The sequence below is a fragment of the Sorex araneus genome, chromosome 1 (assembly GCF_027595985.1).
Source record: "Sorex araneus isolate mSorAra2 chromosome 1, mSorAra2.pri, whole genome shotgun sequence".
NCBI classification, from domain to species: domain Eukaryota; kingdom Metazoa; phylum Chordata; class Mammalia; order Eulipotyphla; family Soricidae; genus Sorex; species Sorex araneus.
The window spans coordinates 155,231,490-155,247,610 of NC_073302.1; the positions used below are offsets into that span (position 1 = coordinate 155,231,490).

Here is a 16,121-nt window from a genome sequence, read left to right on the forward strand (position 1 = left end):
GAAACACACAAGACACTCAAATTACATCTGGCTGGTATTCTTCATAAAAGCATGCATGCTGCAGTTGTTTCTTTTTTTGAGAATTTTTATTTTGAGAAGTATAACGAAGATCAGATTTTGATTTTTAATTTAACATCTGAAGGAGATATTTACATATTTATTAAAGTGGAACAGCTGCAAATTTAAAGAAATTATCCTTATTGATAGACCTATGAAAGCTGCCTCTAATTACATTCCTGAATGATCTGAATAATAGTGTATCTGATATACTTTGAGATAAGTGGCTTTTACTTTTCTTTGCTATTACGGTCATATATTGTACTTACTACTCTGGTAATAAGTTAATGTATTGTTGATTGGGCATGTGACATCTAAAATTATTTTTTTTATTTTGAAGAGATGCAAAAATTTTTATGTGTCAAAATATTAATTTCCATGTTTCTGATGTCAGGTTTCTCATGCCAAAAGAGTCAATACATTAAAATAATAAACGATTTTCTATACCACGTTCTTTTCTATGGTAAGGAAATTTTTGGCAAGCTTTATGAGAGGAGCGCAGGTAATGGAAGTTGTCAGATGCATGTTACACATATATGTGACATATATATACATATATATATGTATACAATTAATGATTATGACATAACCAGCTGTGATGAGAAGATAGCCTAAAGTATTTTTCATGGCAAATACCACAATTCAATGCAAAAACAAAATCTAAAATACTGCAGTTGACACAAACAATGATCAACTTTGGACTTATCAGAACAGATGAGATCCTCTCTCTCTCTCTCTTTCTCTCTCTCTCTCTCTCTCTCTCTCTCTCTCTCTCTCTCTCTCTCTCTCTCTCTCTCCCTCCCTCCCTTCCTCCCCACCCCCATGGGCATGACACCCAGCAGTGCTCAGGGGTTATTTCTGGCTCTTCATTCAGGAACCATTCCTGGTGGGGCTGGGGGACCATATGGGATGCCAGGGATCGAACCCAGCACAGCCCCATGCAAGGCCAGCCTCCTATCTGCTGTACTATCTCCCTGGCCCTGAGATCTCTTTGAAACAAATGATCTTTCTCGTTTTTGGTCACTTCCTGGTCACTCCCAGCAACGTACACACAGTGACTCTGACAGCACAGTGCCAGGGATCGAATCCAGGCCTCCTGCACGCAAAGTACATGCTCAGCCCCTTGAGCTATTTCTCTAGTCCCAATAAATGATATTTTAAAAGCCTCACTTCTTGTGAGAATACAATGAGCCATAATAAATAAAAGCTGGAAGCATAGTCTTAGCAAAGAAATGCTTGATAAATATTTTGAAAAAAGTTTTGGAAAAAGTGAATTCATAGTAAATAAAACTGCACAAAGTAGATAAGAAAAAAAAGGCACACCAGCTTTCTTTACCATCCTCCCTTTAATCTTGCAGTTTCATACAGATTTGATTTAAATCCACAGTTTCTTTGTTCTGGTGAGTAACCTGATTCATAACATAACTATTACTAATTTTTGAACTGTGGAGAATTTTGTTATAAAACCGACACTACCCACCACTCAGAACTTAAGTTGTTAACTTGAGCTGTTAATTTATATAACAACTTAAGTATTAAGTTATATAACTTAAGCAGATATATGTATCTGCTTATAACAAATTAAAAATATTTTGCAATAAAAACTCTGAAACTAGAAATTAGCAGTGTTTTGAGAGTAGCTCCTTTAAGAACCTCACCAAGGGAGAGCAAAGTGAACTTTCTGACTAGTGCAACAATAAAGATGATGCCTGAACATGGCACAATTTAAGGTTTAATTAAAAATTAAAGCAACTCATACTCAGAAGAGAATTGAGAAAAAGAGTAAGATGGGATGTGTCTAGGCAATGAAGTACAAAATACTGTCAAACTTTAATTAAAAAATGTTTTCAATTTAAGCTGACCCAGGCCAGTGATTTTTCATTATTTTTACCACAGTTCCATGACTACTGACATTTTCATCAGAACAAATAAAAGATTTTTCCCAAATTTAAAATGACAAAATTCCCTTAAAATTTGACTTATAATTTCTTACAGTTCTAATCTCAGAGTCTGATCTTATCTGGACTTCTCTCATAGCTTAGAACTTATATATACACCTTAGATTTTTAAAGTCTCTTTTACAAAGTAATTTCTGGCATACTAGAAAATAGATTCTATCACATCTATTTTATCATTGGTTCTGGAAACAAGACCATATATTCACGAATCATTTGGTCTATGACTTAAACACCAATACGCAACAAATTCTTCCTCAAAGCAATTTATCCAAAAAGATAAATTAAAAGAAAGTGGGGTCTCTGGCATAGACAGACAAATTGGAAAACAAAATGAAAAAGTCCTAGGGTAACATTAATTGAAAAGAGAAACAGAGAGATACATTTCCGTAAAAATCTACCTCAGAGAATGAGAGATCAACTTCAATTATAAGTGTCATCATTGTAAGCAATTATCTCAATAAGTCCACAAACTGTTTTAATATTGCAAACTGAGTGCATCAGTTCCACTTCATAAATTACACTGTTATTTTTTCTTTGTATTATTTTTAAAGTTAATAGGGCAGCTGTCCATGCCCAAAGCAAGTTTGATAGGCATTCTTCTCTGCCAATTAAATTCGACTTCAACAGAATCAGTACCTGTCCCTAATCACAGACAACTACAACCTCATTAGTCACCAATCGTCATCAATAGCCAAAGCTCTGAGCCTATGTGCTGCCATTTCTCTACACTTCACACGTGAGGAACATGAAAGAACTCAATGATGAGCATGAACTCCAGGTGCTGAATCTGGTCTGTGTACAAATCACGCCTTTTCTTTGCCTCCCTCTGTCAATCCAAATTCTACTATATCACCTACAGGTTTCCTTCGTTCTACTCTTTAGCCTGTAGGTCTATGACAGGGCAAAAGCACCTTTGTCACTTATCCTCTTGGTCCTTCTAAGAAGCCTGATGCTACTTCTGTCTGGTCACAAGACTCTGAATGCTGGTTACTCCCGACAACCAGCATAGGCTATAGTTAAATGCTTCACTGCCATGATTTTCTGCACCTGGCCACCATGAAGCATTTCGGTGCCAATTCAAGGGCAGCAAAGGGGAAGAGCTCAGAGTGTGAGGATCTCTCTAGTCATCAGAAAAAGTAGTTCAGACATCTACAGTTTAAACTCTAATCTACAGAAGTTTCCAGAGCAAAATTATGCCACAAAAATTGTTGGATTACTGTTCTAAACATTTTAAGAAATAACACTGTCCTTTTCCTCCCCCACCCCCCCAGCAGGGAGCTTAGTATCAAGTTACTCCCACCAAAGTGCTCCCAAGGCACACCCAATTCCATTAGGCACTCCCAATCTTCTGTGTTTATCTTTAACCTCTCCTTCGTGTTCCTCTTCCCCTAGTTAATCACTTATACCGCCCAAGTCAGACCCTGTAACTTGTGAAGTCAAATTCTTCTGAGGGCTCTGGATTCTGTATATATCAGTGATACATTGCTCTTCTCTTTCCTTTATGTCCTTTGCATAGTTTATTTTACAGCAACGTCCTTTTGCATAGACACAGGAAGACAGTTAAAGTTAATGCCATGCTTTTGTAACATGGGAGTTAATTGGTACCATCCGTTATATTTACTTGACTTAAGCCTCAGTTGTCCTTAGTTCCTAATACCCCAAAACAAAGGTCCCAGCAAGGGACTTGGATGGACACAGGGCAAGCTGTAAGCTACCCTTGCATCAAAAAGCGAAGGTTAAGCACCATAAGAAGTGTAATAGTTAAGAGCATGGTCATGGAACAAAATCTGTCATGACTCCAAAAAAGTGACTGAAAAACGACCCTGGTTGGGTTAGGAAAGACTAACCTGGCCTGAGGACTGTGGTCTGAAATATACAGCGAGATGTCCCCAGGAAAAGCCACTCTCTAAGCTGAATATTATCTCTTACTATGTCCATACAAAATGACTAGAAATATTATTAAGAAGTAAATTTAAGGTGATCATTTAAATGGATACTGGCTAAGGAAAGGAGAAAGCAATACTTCCTTAGATGGAATTCCACCCTTGGACAGATCTCCTAGCAGGAATCTAGAGTGCTGAGCACTTAGATGAGATTTTGCCCTTGAGTATCTCCTAGAAGAATTTCCCCTGAAGGAAGGGCTTTTACATCTGTTCATTGTTTATGATCAAGTTCAACCACACCTATGTGTAACTGCTACCCCCACCCTTCATTATTCTCTATAATTTATGCTGTGAGACTTGAAAAAACGGCCGATGATTATCAACTAGCCTGTGACCTGAGTTCCTTCATTTGTCCGTCACTGTCGGCCTGCCAGAGAGTGGCAATTGGCCCCAAATGCACCAGGGTACCCTCAGGTCACCTCGGGAGGGCCAGCGACCACCATCCAGGAAGAGAAACACAAAACAAAGCATTTAGTTCACCACATGTTCAAGTGGAAACTTAGGCTGTTAAGGCCTGGGGCCTCCTATTGGGCTCTGAATAAATACTTTTTAAGGAACACTGAATAGTATATGCAGAGTAAGGAATTTTGTCTGAGATCTAGACTTTGTCCTAGCTCTTTTTAACCAACCTCTAAATCCTAGGACTTTTCTTAGTGAGACCAAGTTTTTATTATTCATGGTGGGCTTTTAGGAGTCAGTCCCTGAGAGTTTATGCTGATAAGGTAAGTCCTGGTGGCGCATGTGAAGGAGAAGCAGATAACAGGGTGAGGCATGGGGTTGAGGGTTGGACATGCCAGAAACCTACCTTATGATCTGGGGCTCTGGGAAACTGATAATAGCCAGATCAGGAAAAGAGGGCTGATGACTGAATTCACCTCCTTGGTAACAACTGAACTGCATCTATGTAATAAAGTCTTAGTAAGGACTCTGGGCACTCAAGCCTGGCAGTTTCCCTGGATGACAAAATTCTACACACATCACACTTTAATGCCAGTAAGGTAACTCGATGACAGTGACAGTGAAGGTAACTCGGAAGCTAAGCAATTCAGCCTGCTGGGATTGCCTTTGTGACTGTTCCTTGGGATGGTTCTAACTTGCTGTCATAAGTCATCTTACAGCCACAGCGATGGTACAGGAATTAAGGTACTTGCCTGCGTGCAACCAAGCCTGGGCATTGCCAGGAGTGATCCAAAAACCAAAACGCCAAAACAAAAAATACAGCACTTTCCTAAATTTTGTTGTTTGAGTGAATCCGCAAATATAAGGGTGTGGCTTTAGGAAGGCCCTAAACTTCTAGTCAGAATCAGAAATCCTGGGTCAATACACTGGTCTGGACAACTAAGTCCTGTCCTTATCGTCAAGTCAGACTGCTCCAAGCATTATACCAAACTGAGCTTTTCTTTCTCCAGTTCTGGTTTCTCTTTCACGCTCTTCTAGGGAATTAATATGCATTCTGTTTATAAGCTACACAGATATATAATTTCTCAAAACTACAGTACACATTTTTATTGACTATGTATGACCACTCTTTCTTCCATATTGATAAACTCAGTTATTTTTCAGGACCCAACATAAATATCTTTGTCCACATCTCTATTGACAGTCCCTTGGGCAAAATTACTTACTCCTTTTATGGTTCTTATAACATTTGATACAAGTTTTCTGATATGTTTCATCCACTAAGCTGTGAGTTCTATAATGAAGCAAACATACATCTTATTGACCTGTTATCTGTAATGCTTGGTATAGTGATGTCTATGGTCATCATTCTGTGTTGTCTCCCAGGGTCAGAGTGATAGTACAGCAGTAGGGCACTTGCCATGCACCTGGCTGATTAAGTTCGATTCCCATCATCTCATTTGGTCCCCCAAGCCCATCATGAGTGATCCCTGAGCACTGAGCCAGGAGTAAATCCTGAGTATCACCAGCTGTCACCCAAAAACAAACGATTTTTTTAAAAAAAATCTTTCATGTGAGTGAAACTGGGCTATGGTAAAGTATCTTAGTCCTCTGTGTATAATACAAAATGCGAATATCTAGTGGTACAGAAAAATATTATGATAGCACAGGTCCTTATCTGCCTTACAAATTTTATGTTAAAGTTTTTAGGCACTGGAAGCCATTATTGGTTATACTCACACAAAATACTGCAAAATACAGGAGCCAAGAATTCTAGTAACTAAAAGTCGGGTTATCGGTGTTTGAATTTATCAAAGATAAATCTTTTTCTTTCCTACTAATTTAAAAATCTTTGTTTCCATATATTGAAGGTATTTTTAAAGTTACCATCGTAATCACTTACTTGCCTAAGAGAAGTAAAACAATTCTTAAAATAAAAATATATAGGGTTTTAATTTTATTTATTTTACAAAGCTCCAAATGAGAGCGATGCAAAATCTCGCACGGTAGAGCCTGGCAAGCTACCCGTAGCTTATTCAATATGCCAAAAACAGTAACAATAATGGGCCTCATTCCCCTGACCCTGAATGCAACAGGGACAAACGGAGACGTTACTGGTGCCCACTCAAGCAAATCAATGAGCAACAAGACAACAGTGATGCAGTGATTTATTTTATTAAAAGTTTTATATAGGTATTTGAATCTTAAGACATTTTATTTTTTAAAAAACCTTCTATTTAAATGGAATTAAACCCACACCTCACAGATTTGATCTAATTTAAAATTTATAAAAATTAAGCTGGAATGAAGTATGAATTAAGTTAGCACCACCTATGAATAAAAAGGCTGTAGGCAAATAAAAAGTAAAGATGATTAATGAGAATGTAAAATTACAACTGAGTAATTAATTTATTTTAAGGTGTTCACTCTGTATAACATAGAAAAACTAATGCATACAAATCTAAAGGAAAGCAGATGGGGGAAAGTCATACATTTGGAAGAATGAACTTTAACTCAAGTTCAGTTTCTTGCTCTTAGAATGTAACTGTCAAGTAAATTAGAATTAACTAGTAAAAACTCAGAAAATAAGGAAACCATCAAAATATGCATTTTAAAGTAAAGGATGGTATCTAGTTACATCTGTTATGAAAAGTAAACTGAACGAGATCATGTATACAGGATATGGTAGCACTTAACATGTATATGACAACTACAATATTTAGTAGTGAATATTTATTATTACTTCAACTAATGATGTTTTAAATATAAAGTATTTTGGGGAAAGAAGTGCAATAGTTTGACTCCCTCCCAGACCTCACTCTCTCTCCTAAGGGAATCAATGGTAATGTGTGTGTATTATAAAAAGGTCACATAATAATGTGTGGAGGGAAAAAAAAGTAAAAAAGGAATGCCAAGATGAAGCTATGGTATATATACTTAATATAATACCACTTGACCAATAGAGAAAAGATTAAATTGAGTTTTATGAGACAAAGTGGATGAATCTTGAGATGATTACAATAAGTGAAATAAGCAAGAAAATGAAAAATCATTATCTGAAGTTTTAGTTTGTATGTAGAATACAAATAAAGTAAATGAACCAGCAACAACAAAACTAATTCTGATACTCAGTATAAATGATGGTACTTACTACATTAAAAGGAAAGGGTAGAAGGAGTGAGTAGAGGGATCTTTTGATAGCAGGGTGACACTAGAACTATGGTGCTGGGAATGGTATTATACAGATTTACTGTTCTGACACTGTATCACGGTCATCCTGTTATTCGTTGATTTACTCGTGCGGGCACCAGTAACGTCTCTGTTACACTCAGCCCTCAGTTCTGACACTATTCTTTTAGAATTCCATAATCCTGATCAAATATTAAAACATAAACAGGAATCCTAGTGATTCATAGAGATCTCTTCCTATTTTTAAAAAAAAAATCATTGTTTTCAGCTGAGATAGACAAGGGAACACCAAGCAGAGGATGTTGGGAGGACCCATTTGGGTAGAAAGACGCGTGCTGAAAGCAGATCATAGACTGAACATGAAGGCCACTCAATACCCTCAATACCTCTGTCGCAAACTACAACACCCAAAAGGAGAGAGAACAAAAGGAAATGCCCTGCCACAGAGGCAGGGTGGGGTGGTGGGGGATGGGGCAGGGGTGGTGGGAGGGATACTGGGATCATTGGATCATTGGTGAATGAGCACTGGTGGAGGGATGGGTAAATAATCACTGTATGACTGAAATGCAAACACGAAAGTTCATAAGTTTGTAACTGTACTTCACGATGATTCACTAATAAAAAATTTTTAAAAATCATTGTTTTTTGTATAACATATGCCTTTATTATAGAAACAGGAAGATACTAACAAATATAAAGAAAACTGTCTAGAATACATAATATCATTATTCAGAGAAGCGGTGAAATTAGGATGAATTTCTTCCACTCTTATTTCCAGTATTTTAAAACACAGTATGATTAGAACCATACCTCACACCCTTTAAAAGAAAAATTCTGAGTGGGTTAAAGATTTCAAGATTAGACCAGAATCGATAAAATACATTGCTGAAAACATCGGCAGAACTCTCCAGAAAATTGACCACAAGGGACTCTTTAACAGGATGACCACAGTGGCACAGACCACAAAACCAAAAATGAACAAATGTGGCTACATCAAACAAGAAAGCTTCTGCCCAGTGAAAGAAACTCAAGTTCTAATAAAAAGACACTCTTCTGAATGAGAGAAAATATTTGCACATAATTCTGATAAAGGGTTGACATTCAAGATTCATAGAACACAATAATCACCAACAAAACATTCCAATAACCCCAGCCATAAATAGGGTGAAGAGATGAACAGACATTTCCCCGAAGAAGACACAGAGATGGCTAACATGCATGTGAAAATCCTAATCATCATCACTTATGATTAGGAAAGTGGAAATAAAACACAGTGAGTTATCACTGCACACCTGTGAGAATGGTATGTATCAAAAAATCTGAAAATAGCTGGTTTTAGCAGGTTTGTGGTGAGAAAGGAACCCTTATCCACTGCTGTTGAAAATGTTGTCTGCTTCAACCTCTATGGAAAGCAACATGAAGAATCCTCAAAAACAAACAAACAAAACGGAATAGAATTCCTACACAATTCAGTAGTACCACTTCTTGATTTCTATCCCAAAAATTAAAAAAAAAATAATTAGAAAAGATGTATGCACACCTATGTTCATCCTACCTCACAGTACAAACAACCCAAATGTCCAACTATGCAAAAAGTTGTGGTATGTATCAATGATCATGTTTAAGCATTTAACTACTATTTGTTATAAATTACCATTATTTCTTCTTTCTATTCAATGGAAACAACACGTTGATTTTGAAATGATGGCTACGCTCTTCTATAAATTTCACTTCAGAATTTAAAAAAGACTGTTTTAGAACCTTAACCACTAGGGCAGGGTTAATTTTTGATGAATTTTTGATAATTTTCATCTGACGCATTTAGCCTACTTCATTCTAAATTCACAGTACTGTCTGACTTGAGCTTTTCTCAGCACTGTGTGGAGGGTGGAGATAGGATGAGGACCCATGCTATTCCCTACCAGAACCTTCAGTTGATTTCTATAGGCTCCACTTTTCAATGGCCTACATATATTTTGTCTTAAATTGGATTCATTACCTTAATTGATTGCTGTTGGAGTATTTCTAATTGCCATTCTGATTAGTACATGTATGTAATTTGAGATTGATGTCCTACTGCATTTATAAAGCATACTTTTTGGATAAAATGTTTTTCATTTTCTTCAAAAAATTCAAGCTGGTGAACATTTTCTTTGGTCTGAAAGGTTAGGTCTCTGATTACTTTTGTGATGAATGAAAATTGTTCAGTAAGATTTTCGAATGTTAACTGCACTCCTCTTTAGCTAATAAAGTATGTTAAGGTCCATTCTCATATATTAGTCTTGAAGATATTAGTAGCTAACCATCAATTGACTAAAGACATTGTTTTAAGCTGTCTCGGTTCTAAGCTGTACATTTACTATGCTGAATATTCCTGTGAGGGAAACAATCCTGTGAGGTAGCTTAATCTCCATAGGCAATTCAGGAGCAGAAAACTTACACATCTGCTAGTTACATTAGTAGATGACAAAGCGAAGATTTATACCCTTGTCATCACATATCTGAACTCAAGTTTTTTCTTCCCCCACTACCTTAATATCTCCCAACATTTTAAGGTATTTTGTTCCCTAAAAGACTAACTGCTTCATACTTTTGAAAATTACTACTTTCTTTTTGCAACCTACTGCAAATACTTAATATATGCCTATTAAATATTTAAAAGAGTCTCTTGCCCACATGCCTGGCTGTCTTCCCTGGGGCCCCTCGGAGGGGATGGGCTCCGGCTTCCCTCCCCACCCCGAGTGGGGCTCCCTGCGACTGAGGACCACTGGAACCTAGCTGCGGCCATGTCCACATGTTTGGACGGGCCTCACGCATGGGAGTGCTGGCGGAGGGGCCCAGGTGCGTGTGATTCCATCAATGGTCAATATCCAGAATCTTAAAAAGCAAGCTCCCAGAAGAGAGTGATGCAGAGAGTCTCTTGCCCGCACGCCTGGCTATCTTCCCTGGGGCCCCTCGAAGGGGGTGGGCTCTAGCTTCCCTCCCCACCCCGAGCAGAGCTCCCGGCGACCGAAGACCACTGGAACCTGGCTACAACCATGCCCAGGGCCCCTCTCCACACGTTCGGATGGGCCTCGCGCATGAAGATACCGGCAGAGGAACCCAGGTGTGTGTGATTCCATCAACGGCCAATATCCAGAGACTTAAAAGCAAGCTCCAGAAGTACGCAGCCGCAAAGCAGCCACGCGATATCTTGTAGCCTACTTCTCCCTCTGGGAGAAACTGGCAAGCTTCTGAGAGTTTCCTACCCACATGGAACAGCCTTGCAAGCTTCCCATGGTGTATTCAAATGCTAAATACAGTAACAAGCTGGATCTCATTCCCCTGACCCTGAAAAAGCCTCCAGTGCGACATCGTTGGGAGGGTCAAGTCAAGAGAGACTTCTAAGATCTCAAGGGAAAGGACGAATGGAGAGGTTACTGAGCCCGCTCGAGAAATCAACGATTAACGGAGATTTCGTGATTTCGTGATAATTGCTTATTTTTATTGCTTTCCTCTTACCTCTTTGGATGCGCCCTTTTGTTTTAATAGTAGAAAATATTGAAATCCCAAACACCATTCTACTTGTTTCTAAGTGGCTTAAGAATCACATTCTACAATTTAAAGTCAATATTACAACTTTAAGAGTTTTCAACGATCTTTTCTATGGGTATTGACTAAAATGAAGAGAAATGCATGGTCTTTTTGAATATTTCACTGTATGGTCCTGCCCACTTTTGCTCTGGTGGGTAAACTGTCCTGTCATAACCTCACTCCTCCTTAGTGATTCCTGAAAAAGCAACTCCATGCTTCCCAGAAGCCCAGACACGGATTTTATTTGCTGCAATGCCCTGCCAGATCTGGGAACCACTGATATATCAGCTCTGTTCAGGGAACCAATGATATATCAGCTCTATTCAGGCTGTGTTACTACCAGAACTACAGTTGACTCTCTTTGTCAGATTTCTGACAACAAATTAACAGGAGGTCAAATATCTCGACAGATTACATAGCCTAAGGAGCATGTCTGATTTAATTAAAGGTTAGTGAACAGAATATGCTAACAGAGAAAGACTGACTACAGTTTCAGACAGAATGACAGAATAGCATTACTGATAGATAGGCAAGTCTCTAGTATCGCACTTCAAATCACAACTATAACTAATAGTAAAGAATTTTTTTTATAAAAAAAGACACCAAGCCATGTAAAAAAATGTTTAAAGATACAAAAAGAGAAAGACAACCTTGGATTTGACAATAAAAACAGGTAAATTTAGTAGCCTAAGAAAAAGATTAGTTGGCAGGGCTTGAGTGAGACCAAGTCCGTTAATACAGACAACATTTTTAATACTAGAACTTAAAAAAACAAAATAATTGGATCTGGCAAGAACTCTGTATGTTATAGGCCTACAACAGGCCTGAGGAAAAATGTATACATAATAACCAAATGGGAACAACAAACAGAAGTAAATTGAGATGATAATGGGTTGTTCGAAGCAAATTTAAAAAATACGAAACTGAAAGGTCAGTTCTGAATTGTATTCCTAGTATTGAGGACCAAGAACCCAAGTAACTGTTTGCATTTTAATAAAAGATGCACCAAATATTTGAAACATATCATTTGAAAACTTGAGTTAAAGTATTCTGAAAATCACTTACACTGATGACTGATGAAGAAGTTGACAAATTTAAGCCTTCCAGATCAGCTATCAAGCTCGGAGAAAGGGCTGTTGTAGGAAGCGCAACTGGAGTGGACACTGGGTTAACTACGAGAAAAAAACCAAATGATCACATCTGCATGAACACTTAATCCATATTATGAAAAGAAGCATTTTAATTTTGTTAATAAATCTAATTATATTACCTTGATTAATAAATCTATGACAATTCTATTTAGCATCCTGATTTAGCCATATTATTATTAAGTCAAGGCAATTATTAGTCTTAGCCTTTAAAACATGTAACATTTTAAAAATCCTGTAACAAAATAAGAATATTAAACATACTGATTAATAGTGTTTGACAATTTTTATCATTTAATATTATTACTAACATTTATCACCCAGCAACTATCTTATAATTTATTTTCCCATACTAATCAAAAGAATAACAATATTTTTAGAAGAATTCTATAGTCGAGTTAAAGTCTAATAAGAGTATTTAAATGCTTTTCTAATTCTCCATTTTAATGATTATAGGGGTCCAGTTCCTTTCTTTGTTAACAAACGCCATGTGCCATAGAGAAATATGTGACTGGTTCAAAAATTCCTATGAGGTCAGGTACCTGAAATTTGAAAAATCTTAAAAATACAAAAGTATCATATTTCTTCTAATTAAGAGACTTTAAATACTTACAACTACCTACAAAGGTTCTTTGTGGTGGATCTCAGCTTTTTCTATAGAATTTTCTGTGATGACAGTAGTGTTCTACTGCTATGCTGTCGAATATGACAGTCACCAACTACAGCCTAATGTATTCTTGATAAGTGGTTAGTACAACTAAGGAAATTTATTTTAAATTTTGATTACATTTATTAAATGGCTATGACATAATGGAGAGCATAGTACAAACTTATCCCTAACTTTATCATCCATCCACTCATATTTGAGCTCTGCTAAGTAAATGTCTTCAGAGGCTTTTACTTCTACTAGTCTGTGAGAGCAGGTTTTAAGCTATTTTAGTGCTTATTAAATGCTCACCTGTTCCCTGTATGAATATAAAAATTATGACATGGAAAAAGTTCTAGCTTCCATCAAATTCTAACTCCAAAACAAAGAGTAAAGCAAAATTTACTTAATTTGGCATCACTTTTCAAAATACTCCCTTCTCATTTTGGTCTCATAATATCTTACAAATTAGACCAAAATCTATTCATAAAGTTAATAACAAGTATTTTTTGAAAAGACAAGAATCTGAGAAGTTTAAGATATTAACCCTGTTTTCAATTAGCTTAAAGCATGAAAAAAAATAAAAGACAGACACACAGATGCACAGACACACACATACACACACACAGAGCTGGAGTGATAGTACAACAGGCAGGGCATTTGCCTGTCACACAGCTGACCTAGGTTCAGCCTCTGACATCCCTTATGGTCCCCTGAGCACTGCCAGGAGTAATTCCTGAGAGCAGTAATCCTCTGAGCACTGCCAGGTGTGGCCCCAAAACTAAGGGGAAAGGGAAAAAAAAATACATGCACTTGAAGGAAAAAAATATTTAAGTATATACTAGTCATCATAGTCCATAAATGATATGGCCAAAAGGAGAACATTCTCAAAGGATAGGGCTTGTTAGGGCTAAACGAGGCAGTGCTGGACCCCGTGGAATCTGGGCTCCAGAATGCAAGGCAGTTTTCCATCCCCTTCAATGTTCCCCCCCAACACCTAAAGTCCCGATCAGTAAGGATAGGAGCTGAATAACAGAAAAGACTAGTTAATTACTGGATGGGAAAATGACATAAAATAGCTGAGAGGTGAGAGACCAGAAAGCCAAGGGAGTTGGATTTATCCTATAGTACAAAGGGAGATGCTAAATTCTAGCAAAAAGGGCAGTGCTATGATAAATATGGTAGTGCAGCATGGCTGATCAGGAAGTAGCGCAAGCTTGAGGAAGAATTTAAATAGTTAGTCATAAGATGAAAACAACGGAAATTATATGACGGCAGTGAGAAGCAGTGAGCTTATTTATTTTAAGGCAGAGCTAGGGATTGAACCCAGAACCTCACATACATAAGTGACTTTCTCCACCAGAGTCACATCTTGGGCCTATAGAAAAAGCATTTATATTGAAGACATCATAAAACTGGTTCTTTTTTTTTTCTTCTTCTTGGTTTTGGGCCTCACCTGGCAGTGCTCAGGACTTACTTGTGGCTCTATGCTCAGAGGGTCACCTGTGGCAGGCTCGAGGGACCATCTGTGATAGCACGTGCAAAGCAAATGTTCTACCTGCTGTACTGTACCTCCAACTCCTGGCTCTTCTATCTTGAATAAAAATATGTTGTCTTTGCTGTTACTTCCTTGACATCATTATCTTCTTAGATAATGCTTATCATATAGATAGTTGTTCCTTTGATTTTTGGTCACACCAGCAGTACTCAGGGCTTTCTTCTGCTCTGTGCTTAAGGATCGCCCCGGTGGGCTTGGGGAAATCATACTGAATGCTGGGGACCGAACCTAAGTCAGACGCACTGTACTATCACTCTGGGCCCCAAATTTAATTTTCTTAATAAATCTAAAACACAGTACTACCACCCCAATTTTATAGATAAAGGAATGAAAGTACATGGGGATTAAATAACTTGGCAGAGATTATACAGTAAGAGACCTGGGACTGAAATTTAGTGTTACTCCTCTTAGCCACATTACTCAATTATTCAACAACGTGCCATCACAGACCATAAGTTTTATCATTAACCTATTATTGGTTGATAACTTCTTAAAAAGACTTTATAGTTAGTTGAACAAATAACATAATAATCTAACTTTCTATTTCAAGTTTATATTTCTTATGGGCTGGAGCAACAGTGCAGTGGACAGGGTGTTCGCCTTGCACGCGGCCAACCCGGGTTCGATTCCTCCGCCCCTCTCAGAGAGCCCAGCAAGCTACCAAAAGTATCCCGCCCACACAGCAGAACCTGGCAAGCTACCCATGGCGTATTCAATGTGCCAAAACAGTAACAGGTCTCACAATGGAGATGTTACTGGTGCCCGCTTGAGCAAATCGATGAGCAACAGGATGACAGTGATATAGTGATATTTCTTATAAAAGGAGAATAGGATTTCTACTTTATAATCATGCTACTGAGATCACATGGAATGTATGGGGTATAAAACTGTTTTGATTTCCAGAAATATAAAATATGTCAAGAAAAACAAAAGAATAATCTCAATTCATCTAATTCAGGCCATATGTATGTTTGAGGGCTACACCGGGCAGCGTTCAGGGCTTTCTCTAGCTCTGTACTCAGGGATCACCCCTGCAATGCTCTCGGGACTGTAATGCCAGGGACTGAATGGGGTCAACAGCATTTGTAAGGCAAATGCCTTAACCCCAGTACTCTCTCTCCAGTCTAAGGTCATATATTATTCCAGAATAAATATCAGTAAGTCCATGAAATAGAATAATAATTTCATAAGCTAAAGGCAATTTCTATTTTAAAAAAAATAATCTAACTTTGGGGCTGGAATGATAGCACAGCGGATAGGGCGTTTGCCTTGCACCTAGGTGACCCGTGTTCAATTCCCAGCATCCCATATGGTCCCCTGAGCACCACCAGGAGTAACTCCTGAGTGCAGAGCCAGGAGTAACCCCTGTGTATCGCTAGGTGTGACCCAAAAAGAAAAAAAAAATCTAACTTTTTAAAATTGAATCTGTGAGACACACAGTTACAAAGTTGTTCATGATTGGATTTCAGTCAGGCAATGTTCCAACACTGGTTCCTTCACCAGTGTACATTTCCCACTACCAATGTTCCTAGACTTCCTCCCGCCTCCCTCCCCCACTTCCTCTAATAATCTAACTTTCTATTTCAAGAAACCAATTTCTATTCTTTTTTCTTTTTTTTTTTCTTTTTTTTTTTTTTTTTTTTTTTTTTT

The 16,121-nt window shown here is 37.8% G+C and overlaps 1 protein-coding gene across 2 annotated transcripts in view; it reads right to left on the bottom strand.

Moving 5' to 3' along the window:
* Nucleotides 1-16,121, bottom strand: part of AP3B1 (adaptor related protein complex 3 subunit beta 1) — a 225,136-nt gene that overhangs the window by 62,699 nt on the left and 146,316 nt on the right. For both annotated transcript variants that reach the window (XR_008627187.1, XM_004613140.2), the window contains exon 22: nt 12,185-12,291. Coding sequence is in view for 1 of the 2 variants with exons in the window: in XM_004613140.2 (XP_004613197.2) it covers nt 12,185-12,291 (107 nt within the window). In the remaining variant the exon portion in view is untranslated. The remainder of the gene's footprint in view (nt 1-12,184; nt 12,292-16,121) is intronic.